The following is a 27664-nucleotide window of genomic DNA, read 5'->3' on the forward strand; positions in this document are numbered from 1 at the left end:
GTACAAGATAGGAACATCAAAAAAATATGGAATAAAGCAATGTACAGTAAAGTGCAGCGTAACGGGGGCTAGTAGTTATAAAGTACATGTTGAAAACAGAAAAAATAATGGACTCAAGAAGAGAAATCTTCGAGAACTCCGAGTTGACGGCACTTTTGCTTGAGACTGTTGATGACCTGCTCGTTCGATGCGAGCATACGGGTGCTTTCCACTTGGTCCTGAAAATTTCGATGTTTGCAAAAATTTCTATCAGATTTGTTCAAAAGCACACAGCTATGTGATTTTTTATTGTTAAAAAAACTCTGGATAAAAACACCGCACCTCATGCAGAGCACTAACGATCTGATCCTTATTACTGGACTCTTCAGTAGCCTTCTTTAATGCTTGCTTCGACTCCTCCAATTCTTGTCTCAAAGTAGTCAACTCTTGCTCCAATCTCAATGAGTAATCCGTTCTATCTGCCAACTGACGAGCAATCAATGAAGCTGGTGGGTCGAACACAGACCCTCCTCTGGCTTCTTTCAATTGCTCTGTAAGCATTTTACGGTGTTCGGTTTCCTGCATACGACGAGCGACTTCTTCATCCACCTGACTTCTCAATCTCGAATTCTCCTCGAGAAGTCTATCAACAGTTGTCTTCGAATCACTATATGACGCGATGCTGTTCTTCTCGGCTCCTTGCTTCCACAAATCCGCTACCTGTTGGCTTTGTGCCAATTGCACTTTGAGCTGCTCGATAGCCGAATCTTTCTCTGCCATTGTTTTCTCTACACTCATAGCTGATTCTTTCATTTTGAGTTGGAATTCGTTCTTCATTTGCTCCATGTCAGAATTCGAGCTCATGCTTCTCTGGAGACTTTCGGCCATTTTTGAAGCTTGAGCGTTCAGTTGAGCTTTAAGTTCACCGACTAGAAGAAGAGAAGTACGGAGAGCAACTTCTGTGGATTCGACATCAGCAACATTGATAAGCGAAGAGTTGTCTGAAATCAAGGCTTTTATGAAAATCGTATCTTTAAAAACCTACTGGAGCATTCAGATTCCGAGACAATCGACATATTGTGGAGAGTTGGAATGGCAGTTGACATGGGATCAATTAGAGAAGCGAGTGGAGTAGACATTGGAGTATTATCCTCCTTCAAAGTTTCGGTTAAAAGTGGAGTTTCAACGAGAGAAGCCTCTGGAGTACGTTCTGGATCAGCGATGGATTCTGGAGCTTTCGATCCAACTGGGGATAACGAGCGCTCTGGTTGAAGAGTTTTAGGCATCAGAATGGAGATTGGTTCGATTTTGATGCTCTGCTGCATACTCCATTGATCGTCATGCTCTTCGTGTTCTTCGGAATCTTCTGGAAAAAGACTTATTAATTTCGATTGCGAAAGAGTGATGCAAGTTGGAAAAAAAAACTCGAGAATATTATTCTAGTTAGCAATCATAAGTTTAAAAACTGCTAATTTTCCAGACTTACCGTCGAAAGACTCGATGAACTCGAATTCATCATTAGGTAGCGAATCCAAAGCGTTGTTCATTTTACCTTAAACTATATGATGAATTTACAGAATCAATTTGAGAAAAAAAAGATTAAAAAGCATCTTCGAGAAAAATAAGTAGCTGAGAGTCGCATGACCTAGAAAAAAAATGCAAACACAAAATAACTAGCAGCACTGGCTGGTAGTAGCAATATATATTTGAAATAAATAGAGTCAGATAATAAATAGACACATGGTGAGCGGAGGGCCTGATTTCGAAACATTCTGGGTCTTGTCTTTAACGTCTGGGTGTAAAGGAGGCCAGAGTAAAATCATGTGTTTTTAAGAGTGAGTCAGCGCACATTATGGAAGCGCAGACGGAAAAAGTTTTGAAGAGAAAACAGCTGATTCGGGTGGCAGCATCGTTGACCATGATGGCCCGAGTGAAGGACACTAACACTTTTAGACGAGATGATAGAAATTTCGAAACCCAGTTAAAAGAAATTGAAACGAAAAGTGTTGAGTTTCATTTTTGAGAAAAAGGTTTATTGGAGAGAAGAAAATTCGTTGTTGAGATCTTGATGGTTCATGATCAAAGAAATCGAATGAATGAGATAGTGACTTTTGACCTGAAGAATAAAGTTAGAAAAGAAACGAGAGAATGAAGAAAACAAGCAAGAATCGTGGCTGAAAACACTCATGTTGAAGAAAACTGGAAGCGACTTTCTGTTTTTAAATATGAGAGGCTATTGGGGAAAAGGAGGCGCAGGTGGTTAGAGAAGACAACGACACTCCGGAAGAACGGTTACTTTTGGAGGAAATTTGAATATTGTTTTTTCTTGATACGAATCAGAACAAAACTTGATTAGCGAGCAAACAAGAACTTGGAAAAAACAGTAACATCAGAACTGCTCGTCGAAAAAGCATAAAAATATCTGAGGAACCAGTATGACGTTCTTATTTCAACTATTCTTAATTGATTATTCTTCTCAAAACCCTTATCAGGCACTCCTTGAACATTCGATCTTCCCCCTCCTCTTCTGAATCTCGACGATAAATAATGTTTCGTTCAAATTTTGTACAACGTGATTTGTCTAACTTCGCATTTTTCTTCTTCGTCTAAATTGATTTGATAACGACTACGTCTTCTTCTTCTTCTCCACATGCAAACCGTCCCTCTTCTTTCTATTCATTCAATCGTCTAACGAGAATGCGTCGTTGTTTCTCAACTGCAACTAATTATTTTGAGATTCATTTGAAAAATGAGTTGGCTGGAATTAAGAATGCAGGCACATTTAAGAATGAACGAGTCATTCAGGGAAAACAAGGCGTATTAGTCAAGGTTTGTACACTTTTTCTAATTATTCACAACAAGATAACAATTGTTAGGTCACTGGATCCGACAAGCCAGTCATCAACTTTTGTGCCAACAACTATTTGGGTCTTAGCAGCCACCCAGAAGTGATTGCTGCTGGTCAAAAGGCTCTAGAAACCCATGGAGCTGGACTCTCGTCGGTCCGTTTCATCTGTGGAATCAAGATATTCATAAGGAGTTAGAGCAGAAGATTGCAAAGTTCCATGGAACAGAAGACACGATTCTGTATGCGGCTTGCTTTGATGCTAACGGTGGAATTTTCGAAGTGATGACTGGAGAGCAAGATACGATTATTTCCGATGAATTGAATCATGCTTCAATCATTGATGGAATTCGATTGAGCAAAGCAAAACGATTGAGATATAAACATTTGGATTTGGATGATTTGGAAACGAAACTGAAAGAGTCCAAAGGTTTGCATTAGAAATTTCCATAATCACTCTAATAGAAGGCCACACTATACTTGCACTTTGAGCTCAATTAACTCAATTTCTATAAGAGATAACACAAAGTGTTCAACCGATAAGAAAGTTATCATAAGATCAAAAGCATTTTATCAGTTGACACGTTTTCGATATCTTCCATAGAAGTCAAGAAAACTAGCTGAAACTTGACAGTGGCCCGTCTATGTATTACAGGTTTTACGGTATCCAGGAACCAAGATTTATGAAATAGACTGACCCTTTTCTCAACAAAATTATTTTACTTTATAGAAAAAATATCAGAAAATTTAAAATGCGATGATTAACTAAAAAGTTATGACAAAAGGGTTAAGTAAATCCCCCGCCACTGAGCCGCCACTCGTCCGCCAAGCAACTTTCTGACTGACAATAGACTTTTTGGCCTAAATATGTTTTATTTATTGTGAGCTCTTGTTCAAGCAGTTTGCATATTTAAAGAAACTTTCAGGATTTTATCGGAATTAAGGCATGCATAATTTTATTCATCTTCAGAATCACGGTTCCGTCTTATTGTCACTGATGGCGTCTTCTCCATGGATGGTGACGTGGCACCGCTAGCTGATATTTCCAGTTTGGCTGAGCAGTGAGTTTTTATGTGTTATTTTTTTAAATCTCCAATTTCCAATTTTCAAAGATACGACACTCTTCTGTTCATCGACGAATGCCACGCCACTGGATTCTTTGGGAAAACTGGTCGTGGTACGGCTGAAGCCGTCGGAGGGAACCCCCACGTCATCAACTCAACTCTCGGTAAAGCACTTGGAGGATCAATGGGAGGATACACAACTGGACCAAAACCACTAATTGATCTATTGAGACAACGATCCCGCCCGTATCTATTCTCGAATTCTCTGGCTCCAAGTATCGTGGGAAGCAGTATTAAGGTAGGGACTCCCTGCTAGGGAGGGGCTCATATTTCCTATTCCTATATTTAAACAACAAAGTTTTATTCAGGTATTCGATTTGCTTATGAACGATTCCTCGTTCATTGGCTCACTGCAAACAAATGTTGCTCATTTCCGTAAAAGTATGGCTGCCAATGGATTCACCATTCTTGGAAACGATCCAACGCATCCAATCTGTCCAGTACTTTTGGGAGATGCAAAACTGGCTGCCACTATGGCTGATGAACTTCTGAAGTTGGGAATCTATGTCATCGGATTCTCATTCCCAGTGGTTCCAAAAGGAAAGGCTCGTATACGTGTTCAAATTTCGGCTGCCCATTCAAAAGAACACATTGATCAACTGATTGATGCTTTCGCCAAAGTAGGAAAGAAATTGAATGTTGTCTGAATAATCCATAGTACAGAAAATAAAGCATTTTTATTGAATTTTAGTTGTAAACAAGAATAAAACAACCCGTTTTGTGAAACATGAGAACGGAAGGGAGTGGTCGAGAAGAGAAGAAACACGTGGAATGTATGAGAAAAAGAGCAATTGGGTCTTTAAAAGAGCATTTTTGCCAGTATTAATATTAGAAAAGCAGCTAAAATATTGATACTTAAAGATTTATTGGTTAGAAGATGTCGAGCTTCTTCGGCGCTTCCACACCATTCTTTGGCACGGAATGTTTCCGTGACGGCGTTTTCAGTTAGTATTCGGAGATACGGGAAGACACATATCTGAAAATATGGTTTATTAAGTTTTGGGTTTTCTAGCTCAGAAAATGAACTTCGACATCTTTTCTGACTTTCAGATTCAAATTTGAGATTTTCCGAGTTTTTGATTTTCTAAATTTCTGAACATCCGAATTTCTGGACTCCTGAATTTGAGAATATGAAATTTTCGAATTTCTCAGTTTTTGAACTTTCAAATTTTGAATTTCCGAAATCTTGAATATGAGAATTTCTGAATATTCGAAATTTCAGAATTTCCAAATTTGAAAACTTGAGAATTTCTAATTTTTGGGGCTTTTCCCTGTCTAAATATTCAAATTTGAGGATTTCCGAATTTTTGAATTTCTAAATTTTTGAACAAAGAATTTCCGTATTCTCGAATTTAAATCTCTGATATTTCCGTATTCTCGAATCTAAATCTCTGATATTCTGCTCATTTTCATAATTTTGGGATATTCTTTGATGACCTGACTCGATAGATTTTTAAATTTCAAATTTTTTCAAGCTTCTCAAAAAACAAACCGTGCTACATTTCCTATCTTCCTTTGGCAATTTTGATAGATCAAAATGAAACGAGGCATGTTGGATAACTTGCTGTGACACTGGACTTAACACTCCTTTTGAACATCGAAGCTCCGGAACTATCACTGTTGAGATCTGCAATTTATTAAATTTCATTTTTTTCGATGGTCCCATATCTTTTGGGAATCTTCTTCCCATTTTTTTCTCATCAACTTGTTTTTCATGACTTTTTGACTATTCTATTCATTTCATTCATCACGTCTTCTTCTTCTTCTTCTTCTTCTTTTCCTTTTTTATTTCCTTCTCCAACTTCCAATATAATATACGGATAGAGTGAGCAATCTCTTGGTATAATAAGAAGTAATAACGTGTGAAAATTATAAGGGGAAGAGGAAGAAGAAAGACTCATTCAAAAGTAGAAGAAGAAGAAGAAGAAGAAGAAGGAGAAGAGAAGAAGTTTAATTATAAATATGTGGAATTTCATTGAGAGATCATAATTTATGCTAATCCACAAATACTAAGGAATGCAATATTGAAAATATTGGGGAACTTTTTTGACAAAAGTCTTTAAAGGACAATATCCTTTAAAGGATCAGTTCCAAGAATTGAATCCTTTACCTTTTTAATCTCTTTAAAAACCGATCCAACTCCAATATAAATATTATCCTTTGTCACAAATAAATCATCAATGAATGCAACCATCTGATCGATTTTCTTCGGATCGTCTCGACTTGTCTTTTTGGTTTTCACTACCATTTCCTGAAAAATTACTGTGTTCCAAGACTACCGTGAAACCTGTATTAGAAGAGTTAACTATTTTTGAACTTCGAGCCACTTTATCTCGGCTCCTGTCAAAAGTATCAAAAATGTGTCAACTGATAAAATGTTTGTGATATTATCCTCAGCAATTCATCAGTTGACAACTTTCGAATATTTATCACAGGAACCTACATAAATCAAAGTTAAAAGTTGAGGGCCCCTCTATTACACGCTTTACGGCATATTCGAAAAAAGCTCACTTGTTTAGTCATTCTTAAAGCGTTGTCTGTGATGTCGTCAGCAAAATTCAGGCGGTATTCGATTCGTACAGCAAACCACGTATCGGGTTTCAGACCATCGAAAGAGAGAAGCTGGAATAGAAAAAAATCTTAGCACCAGATGATCGTTGAATTTATCACTCGAAGTTTTGAAACTATCAATCGAAGTTTTTGAAATTTTAACAACTCTATCTCTTTTAACCTCGCAACCTCAAAACTCTAGACCTCAATAGACACAGGATGGCAAATAATTACCATGACTAAAGTTTGTACTTGCTACTATGCTCAAATATGGAGTGCTGAAATCCAAATATTTCGTCAGTAAACTGGTCAAGTTTAAAATTACTTAATAACTTTGAGCTGAGTTATCGCTTGTCAAAGTTGCGTCATCTCATGAAAGTCACAAAACCATTACGCCGTTCATCTTTGAACAATCATAACAACACCTAGAGTTGAGTAATTGCTTCAAAAATTCCAGTAGCTTTGAATCACACGTAAAATTATATTTCTACCACCTTTCGTGCTTCCAAGATACTTATGTCTGAAGATATACCAATTTTTTGCAGTCCGAGTAATTGTGCGCTCCTACTATGAAAATGTTTCCTATCATTCGTGGGTTTCATTTCCAAACCTATCGGATTCTTCTGACCATCACCACCCAATAGATTACTCAATCAAATAAGTCCATCAAAAGTCATTGCCCTTTGTGTTTCCCTTGATTGCCCACAAATTGTTGATGCTTCCCTTACTAACATGTCAAATGGGTGTTGGGTGGTGAATGTTCATTTTCCCACCCGCCCCAAACATATTTGTTTTACTCGATTGTCTTTCCCTCAAACCCCCATTTTGGTAATTGTGTATCTTCTCCCATTTCCTTTCCCTCGGACCTTCCAAATGTTGGAAAAAGAAATAAAAAGAGGAATATCAAGAATCATAAAAAGACATTTCCCTCTCATTTTTTCCTTGTCAGAATAATGATGATGGTCATCATCGGAGAAGGACCACCAGATCTTTTTTATGTCATCCTCTATCAAGTGCAACGACTTTTTTATTTGAAAAAAGAGCATGTTACTACTCTTTTATGAGATGAGACCGCCCATATATTTTTTTTTGTCCTAAAAGAGATGACACGTGTCAATTGGTACTTAGCAGAAGAGGGAAGTGGACCCCACCCTAAAAAGACATATGTTTTTAGAAGGGATTAGGATAAGTGAGGGGTTGGTTGGACAGTCCTATCCAGTGACACCAATTGGTTGGTACGTCAAATAGATGTAAATGGACCAAGATTAGTATTTAGTCGTCAGCAGAATACAAAACAACAGAATATTACGTTCCCACGGATACAGAACTCGTTCAGAATTCTGAAGATTCCAAAAATAAAATGTACCCCCTCTCGCGTCAGATTGTATTTATCTGGAATTTTTGTGGGTAGAAGACGAAAATGAACTGAAAAATGTGGGAGAATGATGAATTTTGAGGGAGTTCTGTTTTTGGGAGGACTGGAAGACCAAAAGAGAAATTAGGACACAGGAGCCAAATGACCGAAATATAGTTTCAATATTTTGAAGTTCTAAAACACAATCCAATTTTTTGTCTTATTTTTGTACAGAGACAGACAAGAATTTTTGAGAATCAGAACATTGAGAATCAGAGCCGAACGATCAAAACACAAGATTTCAATTTAGCCGATCGACCGCCTACACAGCTGACCGTTCGGTCGGCTTCGCGAATGTCAGAGATTGTTCGCTTACACAGCATTTTATTTTACGACGCACAACGCATTTTTTGATTTTGCGAATTACAAAATGCTGCGTGCACAAACACTCGGCCGGCGGTCGGTCGCCATTCGACAATTTTCGACCGACCGAAATTCCGAGTTCTACAATTTCAAAATATAATCCCTACCTGATCATTTTTCACATGATCCAACTGTGTCCTTCTAAACAATCTCTGTTTGGAAAGATCGAAAATCTGCACAGTAATATCGAAATTTGTCACATTCGCCGCTTCGATCATTTTTATCACCAAACTGCTATCAGAAACTGATATCACTTCGAATTTGGCGACACATTCGATTTGAGTGGTCCAAAAGAAGAACAGGTAAAGAAGCAGACTACGCAACGTCATCTGGGAAAGTAAAAGTATTTTAAAAAAATACCGAAATTCAAAAAAAAAAAGAAGAGGTGAGGGTGGAGGGGGAAAAAAGTAATAATAAGCTTCGTCTTCTGAGAAAGCAGAAGACTTCGGAGGAGGAGAGAAGAGATCCTAAATTTGTACTTGGGTGTGCAAATGACAACATGAAGGTGTGATTTAGTGTAGAAGAAGAAGAAGAATGGGTGGGACCGGAAATGGACTCCCTCTATTCTTCCAAACGTTTTCTTCGTTTCTTTCAAATTGACTTTCTTCTCTTCAAGTCTATATAATTGGAGCATTTTTGATGGAGGATTAAAAAAAAGGGAAAAAGAGAATAGTATGAGAATTTTGGCTCTATCAGAAAAGGGATTAATTCTGGCCGAAAGAAAAAAATAAGAGATTCTGGAGTGGTGGGATCTGATGTGAAATCAGGAGCGCAGAAAAAGTAGCTGGTTGTGTTGTCTCACGCTTCAAGAATTCTATTATTTTCATTCAACCAAATATGGGGATGGAGAAAATGGAACACACTGCTTCTGCCGAATGAAAAAGGGGCGGAGCCTATTGGAGGATTCTGTGACCGCGCCCCTTCTTTTTCGTAGAGAGGTTGCTTTTGATGGAGGAAAGGGATGTTTGGGGGATATCGGAGTGAACAAAAATGTCCAAGTTTTCAGACATACTACATGGTAATTGCTAGTCTATAAATTTCAGGCTACGGTATCACCAGATTTCCAGATCATCGAAAATCCAGATGTTAGGATTTCAAGATGGAGAACAATTTTTAAAAAATAGACAACAAGAAGTATAAATCTTCGAAAATATCAAAATACAGATATTCAAAATCATCTCACTATCAGAAATGTATTTTTAAGATACTCTAAAACCTATAAAAGAATCACTGACAAGTTTGAGCTCAATTATCTCCACTCCTATGCAAGATAGCAAAAATGTGTCAATTGATAAAATGTTAGTTAGATTATAATAAACAATTTATTAGCTGACAACCATTTTATATCTCTGACAGGAATCGAGATAATTTAGCTCAAAGTTAGAAGTTAGGGGTTTTTCTATTACAGGTTTTTCAGAAGCTCAGAATCTAATGATCAAGCAGATTTGATTTTCAGACGGAGCATTCTGGTCTACCAATACAAACTTCAATTCTCTTATCACCTAAATTTCATCCACTCCCTTTTAATCCGAACTTTATATATCCATGCTTCCCATCTCCACTGGAGAAAATCCAGTAAAAAAAACAAGCGCAAAACTTTTTTTTCAAATTCAAAAGAAAAAAAACCAGAGTGGGGGTCTATTTCCCTTCTCTCTTTCTTTTTTCAAGATGATTTGAATTATGAGCTCCAGGACGTTTTATTGGGGTCGTCTTCTTCTTTTTCTTTTCGTTCGTTCGCCGAAAAAGAGCTCCAGATAGCTCACAAGAAAATAACTGGGTTACGCGCGGGTCTCTCTTAAGTTGAGATGTGATTGATGGCTTTTTGAGGTTTTTGGGATAAAAGACGAGAAGACGAAGAAAGAGGATTCGTATAATATACAGAAAGTCAGATGAGAATGAAGTGTCAGAAAAGAGAGAGAATGAGATTGATCAGGTGGACTGGTCAAGGATTAAAAATGAGATAAAATACGGAGATGATGTAGGAGGCTTTTGAAATTGTAATCAAACTTCTATTTGAATTTTCATCGAAAAGAAGAGGTTGTTTTTAGTTTTGGCCCAATAGGAAGCAAAATTATCGGTTTAAGAAAACATTTTGGAAGAAAGGCGTTATTTACTAAACGGAAAATGTTATTTGAGGATTCCTTTAAAAGTGGAGGACATCAAAAATTTCAAAAATTTTCGGATTTTTCTCAAAAATGTAATTCTAAAGTGAAATCATGGAAAAAAATCTCATTGGCGAAAAAAAATGTTTCTTTTTCTTACCGTAATTTTTTCAACCGCTTAACGCCAATCTCGTGGTGTAAGTGGGTACGCTCTAGGCTAGTGTTCAACAGGTCACAAGTTCAATCCCCGCTTGTGGTTTTACTATTTTCTTTGTTTTTTCTTTTGAATTCAACTTTTTGAACTTGAAAGTTTAAACCAGTGTGCCTTCAGAACATATTTGGGAGAGAACATTTTGAGAGAATGCAATAAATTATACTGGATTTGAATAGCAAGAATTTTGACCAGCTTGATTTTTGAAATTGAAAATGTCCGGATAATCCAAACGCCGCAGAAAAAAACTTATTGAGAAACACAACGTCTTCATCTTATGAAACGCAACGTCTCCACTAGACATATTCCACGTTTTTTTGTGCTACACATACATTTCTTCTCCTTTTTTTCTTCTCCTTATTCTGTTTCGTTTTGAGTGGCATTGTGGACTCATAGTTAGTTATATTAGTGCTTATTCTATGCGCCAACTTCTCGATTTATGCACACTTGAATGGAAAAATAGAAGAAGAATGGAGAAGAAAGAAAAAAAAGTTAGAGTCGAAGAAAAAAGGTCATTTGGGTGCAGTAACAAAATATGAAAAAAGGAAGTAGAGAAGTTGAATGGACTGGAAAATTGAGAGAATTGGGGGTACCTTTTTAGAAGAGGGGAGAACTATAATTTAAAGATACTTTCAGAATGGGTTCCGAAGTTTAAGTTTTGATTCTTTGGTCGAAAAAGTTTGATCTGAAAAGTATAGGCTTGGGGTGCGAACACAAAGGAAGAAGAATAGGATGGGAAGATCAAGAGTTCGAAAGTTCAAAGGGATACTGTAGTTTATTCAAAAAATGAGAAAATCATAATTGTAGGATCCAAATAAGTGAATTTTGACTGTTTTCAAAAAGTAAAAAAATGATTAATTGAAAAATGTTTTCAGAGTTGTGTGTTTTCATAATACTTCTTTTTAAAAAACTTGCAATTTTTAGATTTTTCCTCCGCTGAAAATACATAAATTTGAGAAGATTTTATATTTAAAAAAATCTAAAAAATTGGTCGGAGTCCCAGTTAAATCTTTAAATATCTGGAATTTGCAGCTTCTTTTTCAGAATCATCAAGAATTCTGAATTCCCCCATCCCAGGATTCTAAGCATCTATAGAATCGAAAATCGCTCACACATTTTCCTACGATTTTCTCTATTTTTGTCATCTCTTGTTTTTTTTCTGCGAGCTCACAAGAAAAATGAAGAATGTGTGAAACAATTTCATCCATTCTTTCTTTCCCTCTGGATTTTCTTTCCGAGTAAAAAAAGACAAAGGCAGTTATATCTCAAGTCAAAAAAAACTCCCTCGAATTCATAAACTTTTTTTAGGGTGTAGATGAAGTTGTTGGAATGAAGAAGAAGACTGCACGACGTCTTCAAGAATCCTAGAATTCCCTCGACAAATCATATGGTTCTATGGGGTAGAGAGAGTTGACCCATGACCCTCGAATTCCCTCGGTGTTCCCGGAGACAGTGAAAAAGACAATTGACAAAAAAACAAAGCAAAAAAAAGAAAAATAAGAATAAGAAGGGAAAGATTGGTATCGAACGACGACAGCTTCTGAAGCAAACATGATGAAAAGTGGGAGGAGCCTATTCACGTGAAGACGTGGGAATTCTGAATAGAAGACGTCGTCGTCCGGAGTAGGCGGATGGGAGAGATGAATAGAGGACACATCAAGGAAGTTTTTTATTGGAGGAGTGTGTGTTGTTATAGTTTTCCTTTTTGTATGGGCCTGGAAAATGTGTTTTCCCGAAAATTTTCAAAAAATTCTGCTTTTTTGAACCAAGAGAAAAAGTTTCAAAGTTCTCAAATCTCAGAGGTCGGCCGGGTGCAAAGTATGGGAGTGTTTCTGACAGACTTTGTCAAAAAAGTTTTTGTTGTGTTTTTGTGAGAAAAAAATAGTTTTGAAGAAAAAAGACTTTTGAAACAATGTGTCTGGGATTTGAGTTGAGTTTTCTTGCCACAGAAAAACGGCAAAAAACGAGAAAAAAAAGGAAAAAAGAGTTTAAGATGGATGGATTTGATATGGTGGGAATCGAAAATCTCGAGAAAAAAAAGTGGGATAGAAGACAAGTAATTTTTGTGGGAAATTCAGAATTTTCGGAAATTAATTCAATTGAAGTCAGACTTTTTTTGAATTGTTAAAAATGGTACAAACGGCGTTGTTGAGCTTGGGTTTTCCAAATTGAGCTAGCTCTCTGAAATTTGATACGGAAACCACATCTGTGTAGTTTGTTATTTTTATTAAATTTCAGCTTTCTAGAATTACTGTACATTAACAATATTTAGGACAAAAAAGTAAATTTTCCGCCAGACAGTTGCTCGACGGACGATTGGCGGCTGAGTGGCGGACCACTGGCGGTGGATCTTATATTATCTGTATCTTATATTTTACGTTAATCATCTAGTTTTAAATTTTTTGATATTTCTCCATGAAACCAAACCATAGTTTTCAAAATAAAGTCCGTTTGTTTCATAAAAATTGGTTTCTCGATACCGTAAAACCTATGATAGACAGGCCCACTTACTGTCATGTTTGATCAAGTTTTTCTCGGCTCCTATGCAAGATATGGAAAATGTGGCAACTGAGATAATATTTTTGATATTTGGATAAACAATTTACCAGAAGATAACTTTTTTGTATCTGTGGCAGGAGCCAAGATAAATTGGCTCAAAGTTAAAACTAAAGGGGCTCTTCTATTAGAGGTTTTACGGTATCTGTGCTCTCCAATTTCTCGATGTATCTACTGATATTCGTATAAAAAATTATCTCCAATCCATGAAACTCTTAGAAAATAAATTCAGATAGAAATGCCAAGAATTCTACCTGAATGAATATTGACTAGTCACCGGAAACTTCTAGAGACTCTTGCGGAGGGAGAGAAAGAGAAAGCAATGCTTTTTCGACGTTCTAAGGTGGCACAGGAAAACTAAAAAAGACACGAAGAAGAAGAAGAAAAAATAAGTTTGGGGGATGTATAGAATAGGAGAGAACCTTCGTAATGACTCGAGGAAAAACAAAGAGAAGGTGTCTTCGTTCGTTCGGGACGCCCCAAAGACAAAGAAAAAGTATTCTGAAGAGGTGTGATACTGTGCAAATATGTCAGAAGAAAGAGATGACAGGGAAAAGGATGAGTGGCACATTTCCTCCTTTTTTGGTATATTTACGGACATGGTTGAAAGATACGAGAGAATATGCACTTGAGTCAGTTAGTGTTCCTTGCAGATAGGAATTCGAGAGGAGAAGGAGACACGGAGAAGGAGAATAAAATAAATTAGAAATTTAGAGTCTTGAGATGTCGAAAAACCAGAGAGAAAGATAGAAAGGGAGTACAAGATGAATGAAGGAAGATTTTCCGTATTTTTTGGAAAAAAAGTGCATAATGTTTTAGATTTTAGTGGTCTTTCAGATAATCTGAGGATCTCAAAAATCACCATTTTTTAATTTCTAAAGAAGGGGGAACAGTAGTTTAACTTTTATCTCGATTCCTGTGAAAGATATCAAAGAGTTGTCAACTGATAAAATGTTTATCATAACATCACCAATATCAATTACTACTTTTTTGATATCTCTCATAGGGACCGAGAAAATCGAGCTCCAAGTTGGGTGAGCTTCTATCAGAGGAAAGTTCTGTTTCACCACTTAAAAAATTGTATTTTTTGAATTCCCAAGTTTCTCACAATTTTTTCAGTATCCTTTCAATACAATATTTTTCTCCAAACAACAACCTCTTCACACTCGAAAACTACTGCTTTTGGCGGTCATTTGGAACCACTTGAGAGCATTTCTTCCCCATTGTTCTTTCTCTTGATGAATTATTACAAATTCATTATAACAAACTTCTTTATTATTTTTGTTTATATTCATAAATTCAACATCATCACATAAATTTGAGATTGTTTCCTGAGAGATTCAACGGGGGTATGCATTTATACTAGAGTTATACTAGATTTCACATCTCTTTAGAAGACGAATGACGAGCAAGTGATTCCGGCGTCGTTGGTGACGGAACAGAAGTCAGAATCCGACGAGGCGAGGTAGTCGAAATGTTGTTTGGAGCAGATCACAACGTATTCTCGCTCCATTTCAGCCTTCAGAAGAGCTACGACGGTTTCACGAGACTCCTTCTCATCGCTGGTCATTCCCTGGAATCATAGTATTGTTAGAAAAACTTCGTCCAAACGTTGATGGCTTAGAAACCCAAATTTTAGATTTTCCAGGCTATCTGAAAATGTGATATTTGAATTTGCCATCGTCGATTTAGTATACCCGCCATTTTTCAGTTCGATATGAGTGATTTGACTTTTCGGCCCCGCCCACTTTTTGGCAATTTTGCGGCGCGCTTTTTGAATTTTCCTTACCTTCTCAATGATATCTCTGACTTGAACACTGTTGCACAACACATCTCCACTTGACGCCTTCAACTCCATAGATCTCTTGGATCTTGCCCTCTTATATGGTCCAGCTGCTCCGTAAGATCCAGCATACGATGGTCCGGTAGAATATGGTTGTGGAGGTGGTGGTGGTGGGGGAGCATATGCTGGAGGTGGTGGTGGAGCTTCATATCCCCCTCCGCATGGTGGTGGTGGTGGAGGTGGTGGACAGCAGCATTGTTGTGGTCTCGGTGGAGCTAAACCCAATCCAAGGCCTTCTAGAAGGAAGGCTGACGTGGCAGTAGTCAGTGAGAGAATCACAAGAACCGAATTACGAACCATATTTAGATAGAGAGGAAATGGAATGTGTGAAATTCTAGAGTCGTTTGGTCACTTTTGTAGTATTTACTAGCCGAACAAGACATTAACCAAACTGAAGAGACACAGACACCCACAGCTTCATTATTACACTTTTCGTTGAAATTTGCCGAGAAGTGGCCGCCCGTGCTGTAACAAACCCATGATGAGTAATTGCTGCTTGACCCCTGTTCGAAGTCTGAAACTCAAGGTTAAATGGGGCGGGCACTTGCTGACCGGTTCAAATGTTTTTCGCGCTGCAGTTAGTCATTTGGAATTCAGAATCAAAATGAGAAGGTCACACAGATGACGTTGTGGAGAAGCAGTTGGGAGAGAGAGAGAGAGAGCGACTAGTTATTCAGTACAGATTTTATGATATTTCCATTTAACAGTTAATATATAGGCCACAGATTTCATCAGGAATCTTTTGAGTCCTTCTAGTTTTAAGCAACATAGAAAAGACAATGAGGGATATTGTCGTGATAATTAAATATGAGATCGATACAAAAGAAGGCGCGAAAATTGTGTTATAAACTTTTTTTTAGAGAAATTCTTAAATTTCGGTAGTGATAGGGGAGAAGAGGGTAAAAACAAGTGCGGTGGTGTCGCTCAACGATTCTTCACCAATATACAAACTTTGTGCTTGGGGTGACCAGAGGAACTTTGAGACGACTGGAACAATTAAAACATGGGTGGATTGGGGCCGAGAGAGATGTGAAGATGGAGACAGAGAGCAATGGAGAAAAGGACACAAGAAGTCAAGGGGTTTGAAAGACAAGTAATTTAAAAAAGGGTTTATTGCCGAGGACAAAAAGTTCTCAATTCTGCCTTCCCATGGCTTCGATCTTGTCCAAAACCTCATCGGTCAGGTGTGTCGAGGCACTTCCGAGCTTCGTCGATTGGTACTTGTTCTGTGATAAAAATATTATGATGATGCCCTAGAATATAAGTATTACCTTAATGGCAACAAGCTTTGGCTGCTTGAAGTTCTTGAAAGCAACCTGGGCGAGAAGAGAGATGGCCTCATTAATATCCTCAGTCTTGGCCTCGAGCTGGTTGCTGAAAATAATGACATAATTGAACCGCCAATAACCCTGGTAACCTACATCACAGCCTCCTGAGCCTTCTTTGGGTCGATTCCGGCGACTGGGTGAGCATTGAGGGCAATGATCATCGCAGCAATGGCAATGTGAGACTTTGGGACGGATGACATGACCGAGTCGAGGAGAGCGAGCTCTCCGAGCAACTTGCTGATGTTATAGGCGTAGTAGAAAGCTTGTTGGTCGACTGGGTTAGACTCATCCTCGGAGAGAACTCGGGAGAGGCAACGGGCGAAGACAAGGGATGATGGGCATGAGAGATCGAATTGCAGGGAGTTGAGGATAGTCTGTTCCATGGCCAGAATCTGTTTTTTGGTGAAGGTGTTCTCGGTGATGAACTCGTAGTCGTAGATGTCCGGAAGAAAAACCTCCTCGAACTTCGAAGCGACGAACATGGCAGAGATACCGAGAAGTTGAAGGTCAGACTTGGCGATGGTCTTCTTGGCAAGAATACGGTCCAGGATGAAGATGGTCAAATGAAGAGTCTCTGGGAGAAGATGGAATCTCAGATGAACTTGAACGAGCCAATCCACAAGAATACGACGCATTTTGCTTGTTGGCTCGCCGCCGTCCATGTATCCTTCCGCCAGAACAAACTGCTTCTCGTGGTACACAAGGTACTTGTATATATCCGGAGCCAATTCAGCGCACTTGATCTCATTGTCCTGGATGTTAATGCGTCTCGTCTTCAGCGTCGATTCACCGGCAGCCTGCTGCTGGATGTGGGTAGTTGGTTTGGCGACGATCTGATGCTGCTTGGGGCCCTGAGCGTTGACTGGCTTGAGTGGGCCATTCCCCATCGGCTTCTGAGCCATCTGAAATAAATCGATTGAACTGTGTTGATTTTCGAAGTCTGAAATCACCTTCAAGTTTTCCACATTGTTTGAGGGCCGCCTCGTATTGTTGCCGGCCCGCAACATTTTATTGAGACCTTCGGCTGCAAGATTCAATTCGTTTGTAAAATTAAACGGCATGAAAACGGTTAGATTCAAGAAATGAAAATACAACACTATTACCTTGGTTAGTAGATTGGTAAGTAAGATGCATGTTAGCGAAATAATCGAGATTGCTGGGGAAGATTTGCGAGGAGATCAATTGGAGATTCTATCTATCTAAAATACGCTATAATTTACGCTTAAATTCTGAAGGATCACGTTGAAAATTGCCCGCCTAAACGAAAAGAAGTGACCTGAAAACTGAACAACTAGGGGTGCGTAAGGGTGCGCAATGGTGTCCGATTCGAACGTTCCGCCGGCACTTTGTGTACACTAGAGCACGTTTCGCGGTCACCATGCAACCCGAATATCGATCGGAAAGGCACCTAGGAGGGTGGTAGACAGTTGTTGGTGTGTGATGGAAAGTGTAGCGCTTCTATTACGATGCGTGTGGGTGACAGAATACAATGTGACTACTAGCAAACAGGGAACGTTGATTGAGTGAGATAAGTAAGCGAAACTTTGGATGAAAACGACTCATTGAAACTGACAGAATTAAGCAAATGATTGAAACGATGAACTCGGAAGTGTGATTTGCCTTATTTTACCCGGGGAAATTCAAAAACTACCGCTCAAAATCCATAAAATGTAGGTCGAAAATGTTCTTAAAGCAGGCCTCATTTTTTGAAAACTTGAAACTAGCGGCGTCTAACGACACTCCGCAATAACGCAGTGCGCCTTGTTTAGCAGGTTTCAAAATTTGCCGCTAACTCAAAAATAGTTTTTGAACTGTCTCTTTTTTAAGTTTTCATCGTTCTTTCACTCTAAATTACAGAAAAATGGATTACAACGAGATGAAGAGGCTGAAAATGTTGCTTTTCAACAATTCAAAAGCAGTTTCCCATGTTCACGTCTTCGGGGAAGATGAAGGTAGTCGCAGCGAGATCGTTCGTCAAGTTCTCAAGAATCCAGAGCATGATTGGGTTAGTTTTAGGACAATGAATGCAGAATTATTGAACATATTCTAGATTTGTGTGTCTGGAGACTTTCTATACGCAGACGGATCTCTGAAATTGCTCCTCGAGTCGTTGGCAATCAGCCTTGGTTTCAAAACGAGAGGAGACAAAGCAGAACACTTTTTCAGTAATATATACTCTAAAGTAGAATGGTTTGTTGTAGATTTCATATTTTGTGAGCTCTATTGATTTTCCAGGCCTGACGAGTCGTCTAAAAAGCTAATTATCTTCCTGGATAATGCTCAATCAATCGTTGATTATCCACCAGCTCCGATGCAATGCTTTCTCGATTCCTACAAGGCAATCAACGATATGACAGTTCGATTCGTGACCAGTGCTCCGTCATGTTTCACACAGTATCATATCAATCTTAGTCACCTTTCTGTTATTGATTTCCACATTGCCACACCATCAATAGGTATCAGTAGAGAGATAAAAATATAGAAACAATAGAAATATCATTTCAGACACTACAAAAACTCTAATCACTAGAGCGAATCCATCAATTGATTCCCAATTTCTTAACTTTGCCATCCAGACGTTGGTAATTTACTGTAAATCACCCAACACACTTCTCGGAATTGTAAGGATTTTCCAACTCAAAATATATTATACACATTCTAATATTTCAGATCTCAGATGCATGGAAAATGTATGATAATCAGAGTTCTGGAGAAAAATTCGAGCCAACTCTGGCGAATGAGTGTATCGGAAGAGCGTCATCAGAGAAGCTCGGAATCGTTAGTGGAGAGAAGTCAGGAGAGAGAAAACCGGTTGAGACAAGTTTTGAGACAATGCCATTAGCGATGAGATATCTTTTGATAGCAGCATTCTGTGCCAGCAACAATCCACCACAGTCCGACAGTCGATACTTTGCAAAAGTAAGATTAGTTTTCCTCAGGGACGTTCAGAATGGGCTTTTCGGAGACGTCGAAAAATTCGAAATCGAATTCTTTCCCTTTTCGGAATTCCTTTGACGTAGTCCAAAAAACTCCAATTCCGAAAAAAATTCCCACAAAAAAGTGCCTATTGACCTAAAAATTTCGATTTTTAGAATCACGGAAGGGACAAGCGATCGGAGAAAAAAGAATTGCGTGCCGAGGAGCAGCGTCTTGCCAAAGAACTTGGACCGAAGGCGGCGGAACTTCAGAGAATCGTCTGTATTTATGAAACACTTTTGAAGCTGACAGAATCAACGAGTTGTGGATTTGATTTGAAAAATGTGGTAAGTTGCTCGGTAACCTATTTTCAAAATTGTATCTGGCTTCAATTGAAAATATAAAAATTGAAAAAATTGATCGGAAAATAGTGGATTCACACAACCTACAAGTTCCTGAACACAAAATCCCACGTTGTTCTTATTCTAGATCGCCTCGCTCGACTCGATGGGATTGGTTTCTGTGACGAATCGAAACAATTTGGATATTCCGAAAATCAAATGCCTGATCTCATTGGAAACTGCTCACAAAATATCCGGGTTAGTACCGTACCATATCCTGAAACATTTTGCTTCGCACGTTTGTTCTATGAGCATCTTGCATAGTTCCACCTGTTTTATTCTTCCTCCCTCACGAGTTATAGATTCCGAAGAGAATCGACCATATATAGTGAAGTAGTAGAATTTCAGCTGTCTCTTCCTTGCTAACTTCTCCTCACGAGACATAGTTCCAGAATGATTAGTAATTATTTTTCTATTTTTGCCAAGATCCTATTACTCATTCTGTTAAAAGCGTATTTTATGCATTTTTCTTGCAGATCGCTCAATCTGGAACTGCGGAACTACCTCGAATATGCCACCTGAAAAATATACATAACTTTTTCTCTTGTCTTTTGCAGTTTGAAATCAGAAACTCGAATAAACTGTTCATATTTTGTGCTGCTGTGTTGATGACGTGGGTGCAGAACTGCAGAATCTTCCGAATTCACCTGTCAATGTTGATCTCTAGCTCTTGTTTTATTGTGTCCCAAAAGTTCCCATGATCCCTCTTTTCAAGTCACCAGTTTTCATAATCAACCTATTTATGTTGTTTCATCAAAATAGAAGCAATTAAAACACTCAGCTGCTGCTCTTTTGAAATTCCACTCCTTTTCCAGACTTTTCCAATTAATGATGTCAGTGCATTTCTGCACACAAAAGGACTTTTCCACGTGCTCAGAGAGCAGCAGCCTCAGATAAAGAGCTGTTAGTCTTATGAGCTGCACTGACTCAAAGAGAAGATTAGATCATTGGATTCCAGTTGTTCGATGTTCTTGGTGCTATTGTGTTGAGAATAAAAAACAGGGGAAGTCTATTTGAATGTTATCAAAAAAAATTAAGATAATGTTCTTCACAAATCAGAATCAGTCTAGGTGTCTCATCATTTGATCTGATTGGGTTGGTGATTTCTGATCAGAGGTAAGAAATATTTTGAACTTGGAAAGAGTTAAAGGGGTCCGCCACTCAGACGCCAATCGTCCGTCAAGCAACTTTCTGGCTGAAAATTGACTTTTTGACATAAACATTTATGCTTATGGAATTATTCAGGGAGTCGGCAAAAAAGAAAAAAAAACTCCGCGAAAACTCCGAGAGTGTTCCAATCTGGCTGAAACTTTGGGGGGAAAACTGGAGAAAACTATAGTAAACATTTTGCCAAAGTTTAGGGTCAAAATATCGACGTTGAAAATTTGGCTGGAATTTTAGTTTTCCCCAAATGTTTCAACCAGATTGGAACACTCTCCGAGTTTTCGCGGAGTTTTTTTTCCTTTTTTGCCGACTCCCTGAATAACCCCATTATTGTGAACTCCACACTCGGAAACTCAAAAAATCGAAAAAAAGGAGTCTAAACGTACGCATTAAGCTTTGGTATCGTTTTCGAAATTTAACAATGTTTTCGATTTTTTGACACTTTTCGAGTGTGGGCCTATTTGAATATTCAAAGTACGGTAGACGGAAACAAATGAAAATTCAGATTGGTGTACAAAAATCACTATGCAAAAATGCGAAAAAGTTCTGAAACGTCGGGTTCTGAAATGTCAAGTCCTGAAACGTCGTTTTCTGAATCGTTCAGTAGCTGTGAAAACTCTGTCAGGCACTTAAAAATGGTCTCCGGGGTCAAGGTCTACGAGGTCTCACTACGAGGAATTTCAAATCCTCGTCCCCACTTGCCTTCCTTTTTAGAAAAAATTTCACTTTTAACGGTGCTTTTAGAAGATTTCTGAATTTTTAAAAATTTTTTCGCAATGATATAGGAAAATACATAACATTAGAAACATCTTGGTGCAATAAAATGTTTTGGTCGGAGTCCTCCTTTTATGAAAATATTAAGAATTCGGAAATCGAAATTTTGTAGGAAAGTACCAAAAAAAGGAAATCCAAAAGGTTTACAATTCTAAAATAAAAATTTTTTTTCGTGTCTATGAACTGGGTTACTGTAATATTTCACCTATTCCGGCTTGTATTAGTCAACGAAAACGCTACAAATTAATTTCCAGACGACGTCTTCTATTTTTTGAACAAACACACAAAAGTGCACCACAACAAAAACAACGAAGAGCGGGGGTGAGAAGAAGTATCTACGTGGATGAAGAAGCAGAAAAAACTCATTTATTACCACATTAACGTCATCCCGCAGAATTCAGATGAGAAAAATTGGAGTGTAGTAGTAGTAGTAGTGGGCTGGAAATTTGTTGCGGAGGCATAAATACATGTGCAGCACAAAAATAATTGAAAGTCCAGAATAGCATCCCGAATTTTTGGGTTTCGATAAAGAAGACAAAAGAAAGCGGGGGAGAGAAGAATTATACTAAATTTTGTATAAATTATTTTGAACTTTTTTTTGTGTGCATCTTGTTTTGATCTCAAGATGTGCTCATTGAAAATTAGTGAGAGAAATTCAATTGACAGGTTCCGAGAAAAAACACATTCAGCAGTGTGATGTTCAATTTAAAAATAGAATTTTGCTGAGAAGGTTCAGAAGGGTCATGCCTGGAAATTGACATGGTATTTGAACCGAGTATTATTCTGGTACAAAAATTGAAGCTGTGAAGAAAAGAAATGTCTTCGACCGTGGCCGAAGGTCCCAGAAAACCAATACCGTAACCTAATGTAAAATTATTTTCAGGATTTTTTTCGCCTTTTATCGGGGTTCAGAATTGTAGGAAAATCGAGAAAACAAATCCTGAAACATAAATATTTTTAGGTTACTGTAGTTATCGTTGTGGGATCACGGCCACAGCTTCTATTTTTTCGTACTAGAGTAATAGTCCCCGTCTCCTTCTTATTGGTTCTATGAGTTCTGCAGATTCCGAATATTTCGAAATTCCAGCCCACTCACTTTTTGCTCCACCCAATAAAAGCTCCAAACTTTTTTTTCTCGAAAAAAATTTACTTCCTCTGAAAAAAAGATTTTAAAAACGATTTCAAAACGGCTCTCTCTCTCTCTCTCTCTCTCTCTCTCTCTCTCTCTATCTCTCTCTCTATCTCAATCATCTGGAAATGGACCATTTTAAGTGGGGACCATTACCCGAAGAAAAACTTTCCAAATGGCCACTTCCTTCCTCTTCACTGGTTTCAGTTTTTTGTGCGCACGGACAAAAAAATTGACTTGATTTCTGAACATTTTCGATGGAATCCGTTGGCTTTTTATTATTTTCCGTAGATATGAATCTAGGAAGAAGAAGAATAAGAAGATCCCAACCAATAAAACAATGACGTCTAGACGTTTTTTGATTCCTCTTTTTCATTTTTCGTAAAAACGACTTCCGCTGTTCTTATTCTTCTAGTTTTCCAGATGACTTTGAAAAATAACGAATTTCAAAAACTCTTGCTTTTCATTCGCCCAAAACAAGGAAGATTGGATTCTAGCATCAAGCAAAATTTATTCATACAAAAAAGAAGGGGAGATCATTTTTCGAACGAAATTGCAAGAACTGGACTGGGAACAAAGCTGAAAAAGAAACTGGCTGAAACTGGGGGTCAAATCCACGTATATCACAACTTGAGAGGGCGAAAACCGGTAACACACTTACAAAAAATCCGAGACTATTATCGAAATATCTAGCGAGGACTACGGTAATCAAAATATACAAAAAGAGAGTAAAAACTGAGCTGGGGAAAAAGCAGGAACATGAATACAGTACCCGGAGAATACGGTAAGACGAAGAGAGATTCTATTCAAGACGTTTAAACCGTTTAAAAGAGCACTTGTTGTAAAGAAGGGAAGAAGGAGAAGAAGCATTTAGAAGACGTTCAATCCACGTACTTCAAATTTTTGTCGGAGGTGTCGAGTGTGACGACGTGGTGTGAAGAGTTTCAGGCATTCCCGGAATGCGTCAGTTGTGAAACAATCAGCTCTGAAAATCAAAAAATTAGGATGCTTCAGGAAATTTTTAAAAAATTAATAAAATCAAAAATATCTAACCTGCACTCGATCCTCATATTGGGCCTTTCATGGGAACTTAATTCATGACACATATCGCAAATTCTTTCCATAACTTCTCCAACTGGTTCATCTTCCAGCGCAGGACAAGATGGTAAATTATCTTCAGGCCTAATCGTTGCATCTTCCAAAATAATACGGCATTCCGTTACAGTAGTAGCCATAATAAGATACATCAAAAATACTTGAAAATGGCCAGGAATCATTATTTAAAACCTTAATAAAAGCTTTGTTTTTTGAAAAGCTGAGAAATTGTTTGAGTGATGATGAGGAGAAAGGGCACACCAGGGGCGGTATTTATATTCTCCAATCCCTTCTCAGAGGCTCCGCCCCCTTTGGAATTTTCAGTGAAAACCTTCGAAGAGACGCAGACAGGGGGTAATTTTTTGCGTGCTGGCGGCTTCCGCGCGGGCTTAACCCCTGGGAAAAGGGGCGGAGCTTGGGGAATGCGGCGCAGGAGTGTGTTCAGGAAAAGGCGAACATGGATTCGGTGGATTTTTGATCAGGACACAGAAAATTAAAATGGAATTTTTGATATTTGGTAGGGTAAGAAAAGGGCGCTTTTGGTTATTTCAGCTGCGATCTGATCGAAAGTCTGGAAGTTCGAATAATGGTTCTGGCTGTCTAGGGCAAGGCGTCTCGAGCCGTGGGTATGTTGTAGTGGAACCAACTGTTAAAATACACTTCTAAGGCCACTAGGTCGCGGAATCCTAATATGGGATTTACACACCTTTCAGTAAAAAAGGTTCTTACTAAAATTTCGTATTTTGAGCGAAACAACAAGGGAGGTCCATGGGAGTACTCTAATTTCAACTTGAATCTTTTAGCGAGGATGCAGGGTTTTTCTTCTGAATGGAACATTCAAAGTAGTCCCGTTCTATCTGTTCAACCCAAAATGGTTCTCTTCAACATCGTCATCTACGGTAACCCATATTCCCCTTTTTCCCTTTCATCCTTTCCTTCCAATTCCAAAGATCCAAAAACCACTCCAACAACCTCATCGAACAGTCTAGTCACTTGGAGAACCTTTCAACCCTCTCCAGATGATTTTTAACAAGAGGCATCAAGACATTTTTCGGTGACGTATGATTGCGACGCCCATCTTTTTGAATGGGTCGTATCGTCAGTTTTGATGGAGAGGTTTCTATGTGGACACTTCAGGAATTTCGGGTGGAGCGAAAGATCAGGCAGAGAATCGAGAAGAGACCAAAGGTTTCTCGAGAATCCAAGATCGGATGGTTTTTTGTTTCCTGAAATTCTTCTTCTCTTTAAATCAACGTACTCACTCAGAGTTCACATTTGCAATATTGGATATCAATATCAAAAGTTTCCACCTGTTTCCATTTAAGACGTCATATTCAGGTTCCAGGTTCAATGAAGTCAGAATTCATTGTCTACTTTAGAGTACTTGTCATCTGAATTCCAGAATTGCCATCGTTTACAGATAGAATAGAAAATATAAAAGTTTGATTTACCGAGAATTGTTATTTTCATCCTTTTTTCTCCCCTTTTGAATCAAATAAGGAACACATTGAGCTGTGTTGTTTCCCGCGGTACAGAAGCCGAAGAAAAAGATGAAGAAGACGTCATTTCAGATTCCCAAAGAGTAAATCATCAAAATTTTGAAAATGCCCTTTAGAGAGTCTTCAGAAGATCTTAAAACGCTGAAAATAGAAAAATGTCAACTGATTACACAGGTGAAAATATACAAATGGTGAAGGAGGAAACTCTGAAAAAGTAGCAGTAGTAAATTTTTTTCTGTGCACAAAAAAGATCAGTCTGGTTTTACAGGAATCAGACTACATTCTCCAAAAATACGAAGGAAAAGTTTCAAAAATTTTCAGATGAAAAATATTTCATATTATCATGTTAAATCTATCATTAAAATGTCTCTTTGGGGCCTTTAGGATTCTGAAATGTTCTAGAGCTTTGCATCCGGTTACTCAGGTTGGGGATTTTCTCGAATCTCAGGTTTCATTTTATACTCTAATTTTTGGTTCTCTTATACCTCCTTGAACATTTTTGTGTATAAATTCGAAATTGGATTTTTACAAACAATGGGAATATTGATGTCACTTTCTCTTCCTTTATTGCAACTCTATGATGATATCATTGAAGAAGGCTCCATCTGATGATGTTCCTGGATTCTCAATTTGCAACAAACAAATTCAGAGAAGCGACACAATTTCAAAATGTCAATTTCTCTTAATTTCAGGTGGCTCACTCAACTTCCCAAATGACGTTTTTTGGCTCTTCTTCTCGGTGACCTACTAAATTGAACTTAATTTTTTTCACGGAAATTTCTAAAAGTGTGTGTGCATATTCCTCTCTTGAAATGGTCACTTGCTGTGGTGGTCACTTTTTCTTCCTGTTCCAGAATTAATTTTTTGTGTGAGGGTGGTGTGGACAGATTCAGATGCCGATTTCACGCCATTTGAAGTTTTGCTCCATTAAGTATTCAGATGCAACAACAACAACAACAACGAAGGAAGGAACTAATTTAAGAATTGGATGGGTCCATCTATTCTAGGCGATTCATGGAAATTATTAAAAATGGAGAAGGAGGAGGTGGTGGCTGATGTCAAGGAGTTCAAAGGCTATTCTGGGTCTGGATGGAGTCCAAAGTACTGGGAAATGATTATCTAGGATGTTAAAAGTTCCAAAAATCAGAAAGATTCTTAAGACAGTGTTTCTGATTTTTCTTGATTTTTCTCTTTTATCAGTTGATAACTTTTTTATACCTTTGACATAAATTGGCTTAAAATTGAAAATGAGGGGGCGTTCGATTACAGGTTGTAAGGCTGCTACAGTAACCCAAAGCTGTAGAAAAAATGTTGTATAGTTTAGTGGCCGAGAAGCCTAAATTCGGATATCCTAGTCCGTCTCATCTAATCCATAGATCCCTTTTTCCTCCGTCTCCTTCTTTTGGCAAACTTCTAAGAACACCACGCTCCCAATTGTTTTGTTTTTGCACAAACTATCTTAATCTCGCAAGCACTCCAAGAATTCAGGAGTCATCATCATTCCAGAAGACGTCACACCGAAAATTTTTGAATCTTCAAAAATACATTGCATATTCTCGGAATGAGTCACTTCCCGCCCCTCTAAACAGAGAGAGTTAGACGGACAGAGAGAATCCCGGGGTCGTTTTGAAACAGGAAATAATTAAAGAGGCGAAATGAATAGAGATGATCAAGAGGGGGCAAACATAAAGATAACTTCTTTATATGATCATCACATGGCCTGTATAACACGTAGTGTGTAAGGGTGTAACACTGAAAAAAAAATACTGTTTCCTCTCTGTGTCAGAAGACAGGTTGAGGTCCGGAATGGGGAATTAGGGGTTAGTTGACGAATTGACATTTGAACGGGGAGAATAGGTTTTTTTTAATGGTCACTGGAACATCATCACTAGATCATCTCTCGACAACAACCAATACACAAAAGACTACAGTAATCATTCAAAGTCTACACGCGGAGTTGAGCTGAAGGAAACCTCTCGTTCTGACTTGAAGATTTTGGATCACTTCTCTTGAAGAGAAATCCTCAAGTTTTCGAAAATTTACAATTTTCGTCATTTGTTTTTTGTTCTTAAATGCACGACGTTGTTCGACGCGAAACAATAGGGCTTCAGGGGAAGAGAGAGCAAAATATTTTATTCAAAATTTTAGATTTTGAAGTGAAATTTCTTGAACTGACCAAAAAATAGTTCCAAAAAATAATGTAAGCCCCTAAGCCCTTCGAGGAGTTGGACTTGTGAAACCAACTCTGGAGGTGCCGTGTCACTGCCGGCTGAGCTACGGTGGCGCAAGCTGAGGCATTAAGTATTGTACAACATCACGTCAAAATGAATACCGTAACTCCAGAAAATTTCCGAAGTCCGTTTCCTTTAAA

At 38.2% G+C, this 27664-nt stretch overlaps 7 protein-coding genes across 7 annotated transcripts; 2 read left to right on the forward strand and 5 right to left on the reverse strand.

Moving 5' to 3' along the window:
- Positions 1 to 113: 113 nt before the first annotated feature.
- Positions 114 to 1526, reverse strand: CBG17651 (the record flags this gene model as incomplete). Its single annotated transcript, XM_002634264.1, has 4 exons — positions 114 to 218; positions 322 to 980; positions 1025 to 1345; positions 1466 to 1526. 4 exons carry the CDS (start codon positions 1524 to 1526, stop codon positions 114 to 116), a joined length of 1146 nt encoding a protein of 381 aa, XP_002634310.1.
- Positions 1527 to 2676: 1150 nt separating this feature from the next.
- Positions 2677 to 4595, forward strand: CBG17650 (the record flags this gene model as incomplete). Its single annotated transcript, XM_045235963.1, has 6 exons — positions 2677 to 2808; positions 2856 to 2907; positions 2949 to 3254; positions 3795 to 3885; positions 3937 to 4186; positions 4257 to 4595. The coding sequence occupies 6 exons, from the start codon at positions 2677 to 2679 to the stop codon at positions 4593 to 4595; spliced, it is 1170 nt and encodes a 389-aa protein (XP_045096282.1).
- Positions 4596 to 4747: 152 nt separating this feature from the next.
- On the reverse strand, positions 4748 to 8604 carry CBG17649 (the record flags this gene model as incomplete). The annotated part of the gene is made up of 5 exons (XM_002634262.2): positions 4748 to 4924; positions 5441 to 5575; positions 6059 to 6199; positions 6460 to 6570; positions 8383 to 8604. 5 exons carry the CDS (start codon positions 8602 to 8604, stop codon positions 4748 to 4750), a joined length of 786 nt encoding a protein of 261 aa, XP_002634308.2.
- A 5930-nt stretch (positions 8605 to 14534) lies between these two features.
- On the reverse strand, positions 14535 to 15287 carry Cbr-grl-21 (the record flags this gene model as incomplete). The annotated part of the gene is made up of 2 exons (XM_002634261.1): positions 14535 to 14717; positions 14934 to 15287. 2 exons carry the CDS (start codon positions 15285 to 15287, stop codon positions 14535 to 14537), a joined length of 537 nt encoding a protein of 178 aa, XP_002634307.1.
- An 833-nt stretch (positions 15288 to 16120) lies between these two features.
- Cbr-cyb-1 lies at positions 16121 to 17322 on the reverse strand (the record flags this gene model as incomplete). The annotated part of the gene is made up of 4 exons (XM_002634260.1): positions 16121 to 16213; positions 16259 to 16361; positions 16409 to 17217; positions 17266 to 17322. 4 exons carry the CDS (start codon positions 17320 to 17322, stop codon positions 16121 to 16123), a joined length of 1062 nt encoding a protein of 353 aa, XP_002634306.1.
- An 854-nt stretch (positions 17323 to 18176) lies between these two features.
- Positions 18177 to 20154, forward strand: Cbr-orc-5 (the record flags this gene model as incomplete). Its single annotated transcript, XM_045235964.1, has 8 exons — positions 18177 to 18320; positions 18366 to 18505; positions 18551 to 18771; positions 18821 to 18936; positions 18986 to 19234; positions 19408 to 19578; positions 19721 to 19830; positions 20109 to 20154. The coding sequence occupies 8 exons, from the start codon at positions 18177 to 18179 to the stop codon at positions 20152 to 20154; spliced, it is 1197 nt and encodes a 398-aa protein (XP_045096283.1).
- A 3415-nt stretch (positions 20155 to 23569) lies between these two features.
- CBG17645 lies at positions 23570 to 23934 on the reverse strand (the record flags this gene model as incomplete). Its single annotated transcript, XM_002634258.2, has 2 exons — positions 23570 to 23684; positions 23753 to 23934. The coding sequence occupies 2 exons, from the start codon at positions 23932 to 23934 to the stop codon at positions 23570 to 23572; spliced, it is 297 nt and encodes a 98-aa protein (XP_002634304.2).
- Between the last annotated feature and the right edge of the window lie 3730 nt (positions 23935 to 27664).

The sequence above is a fragment of the Caenorhabditis briggsae genome, assembly GCF_000004555.2.
Source record: "Caenorhabditis briggsae complete genome, chrIV, whole genome shotgun sequence".
Classification (NCBI taxonomy): Eukaryota; Metazoa; Nematoda; class Chromadorea; order Rhabditida; family Rhabditidae; genus Caenorhabditis; species Caenorhabditis briggsae.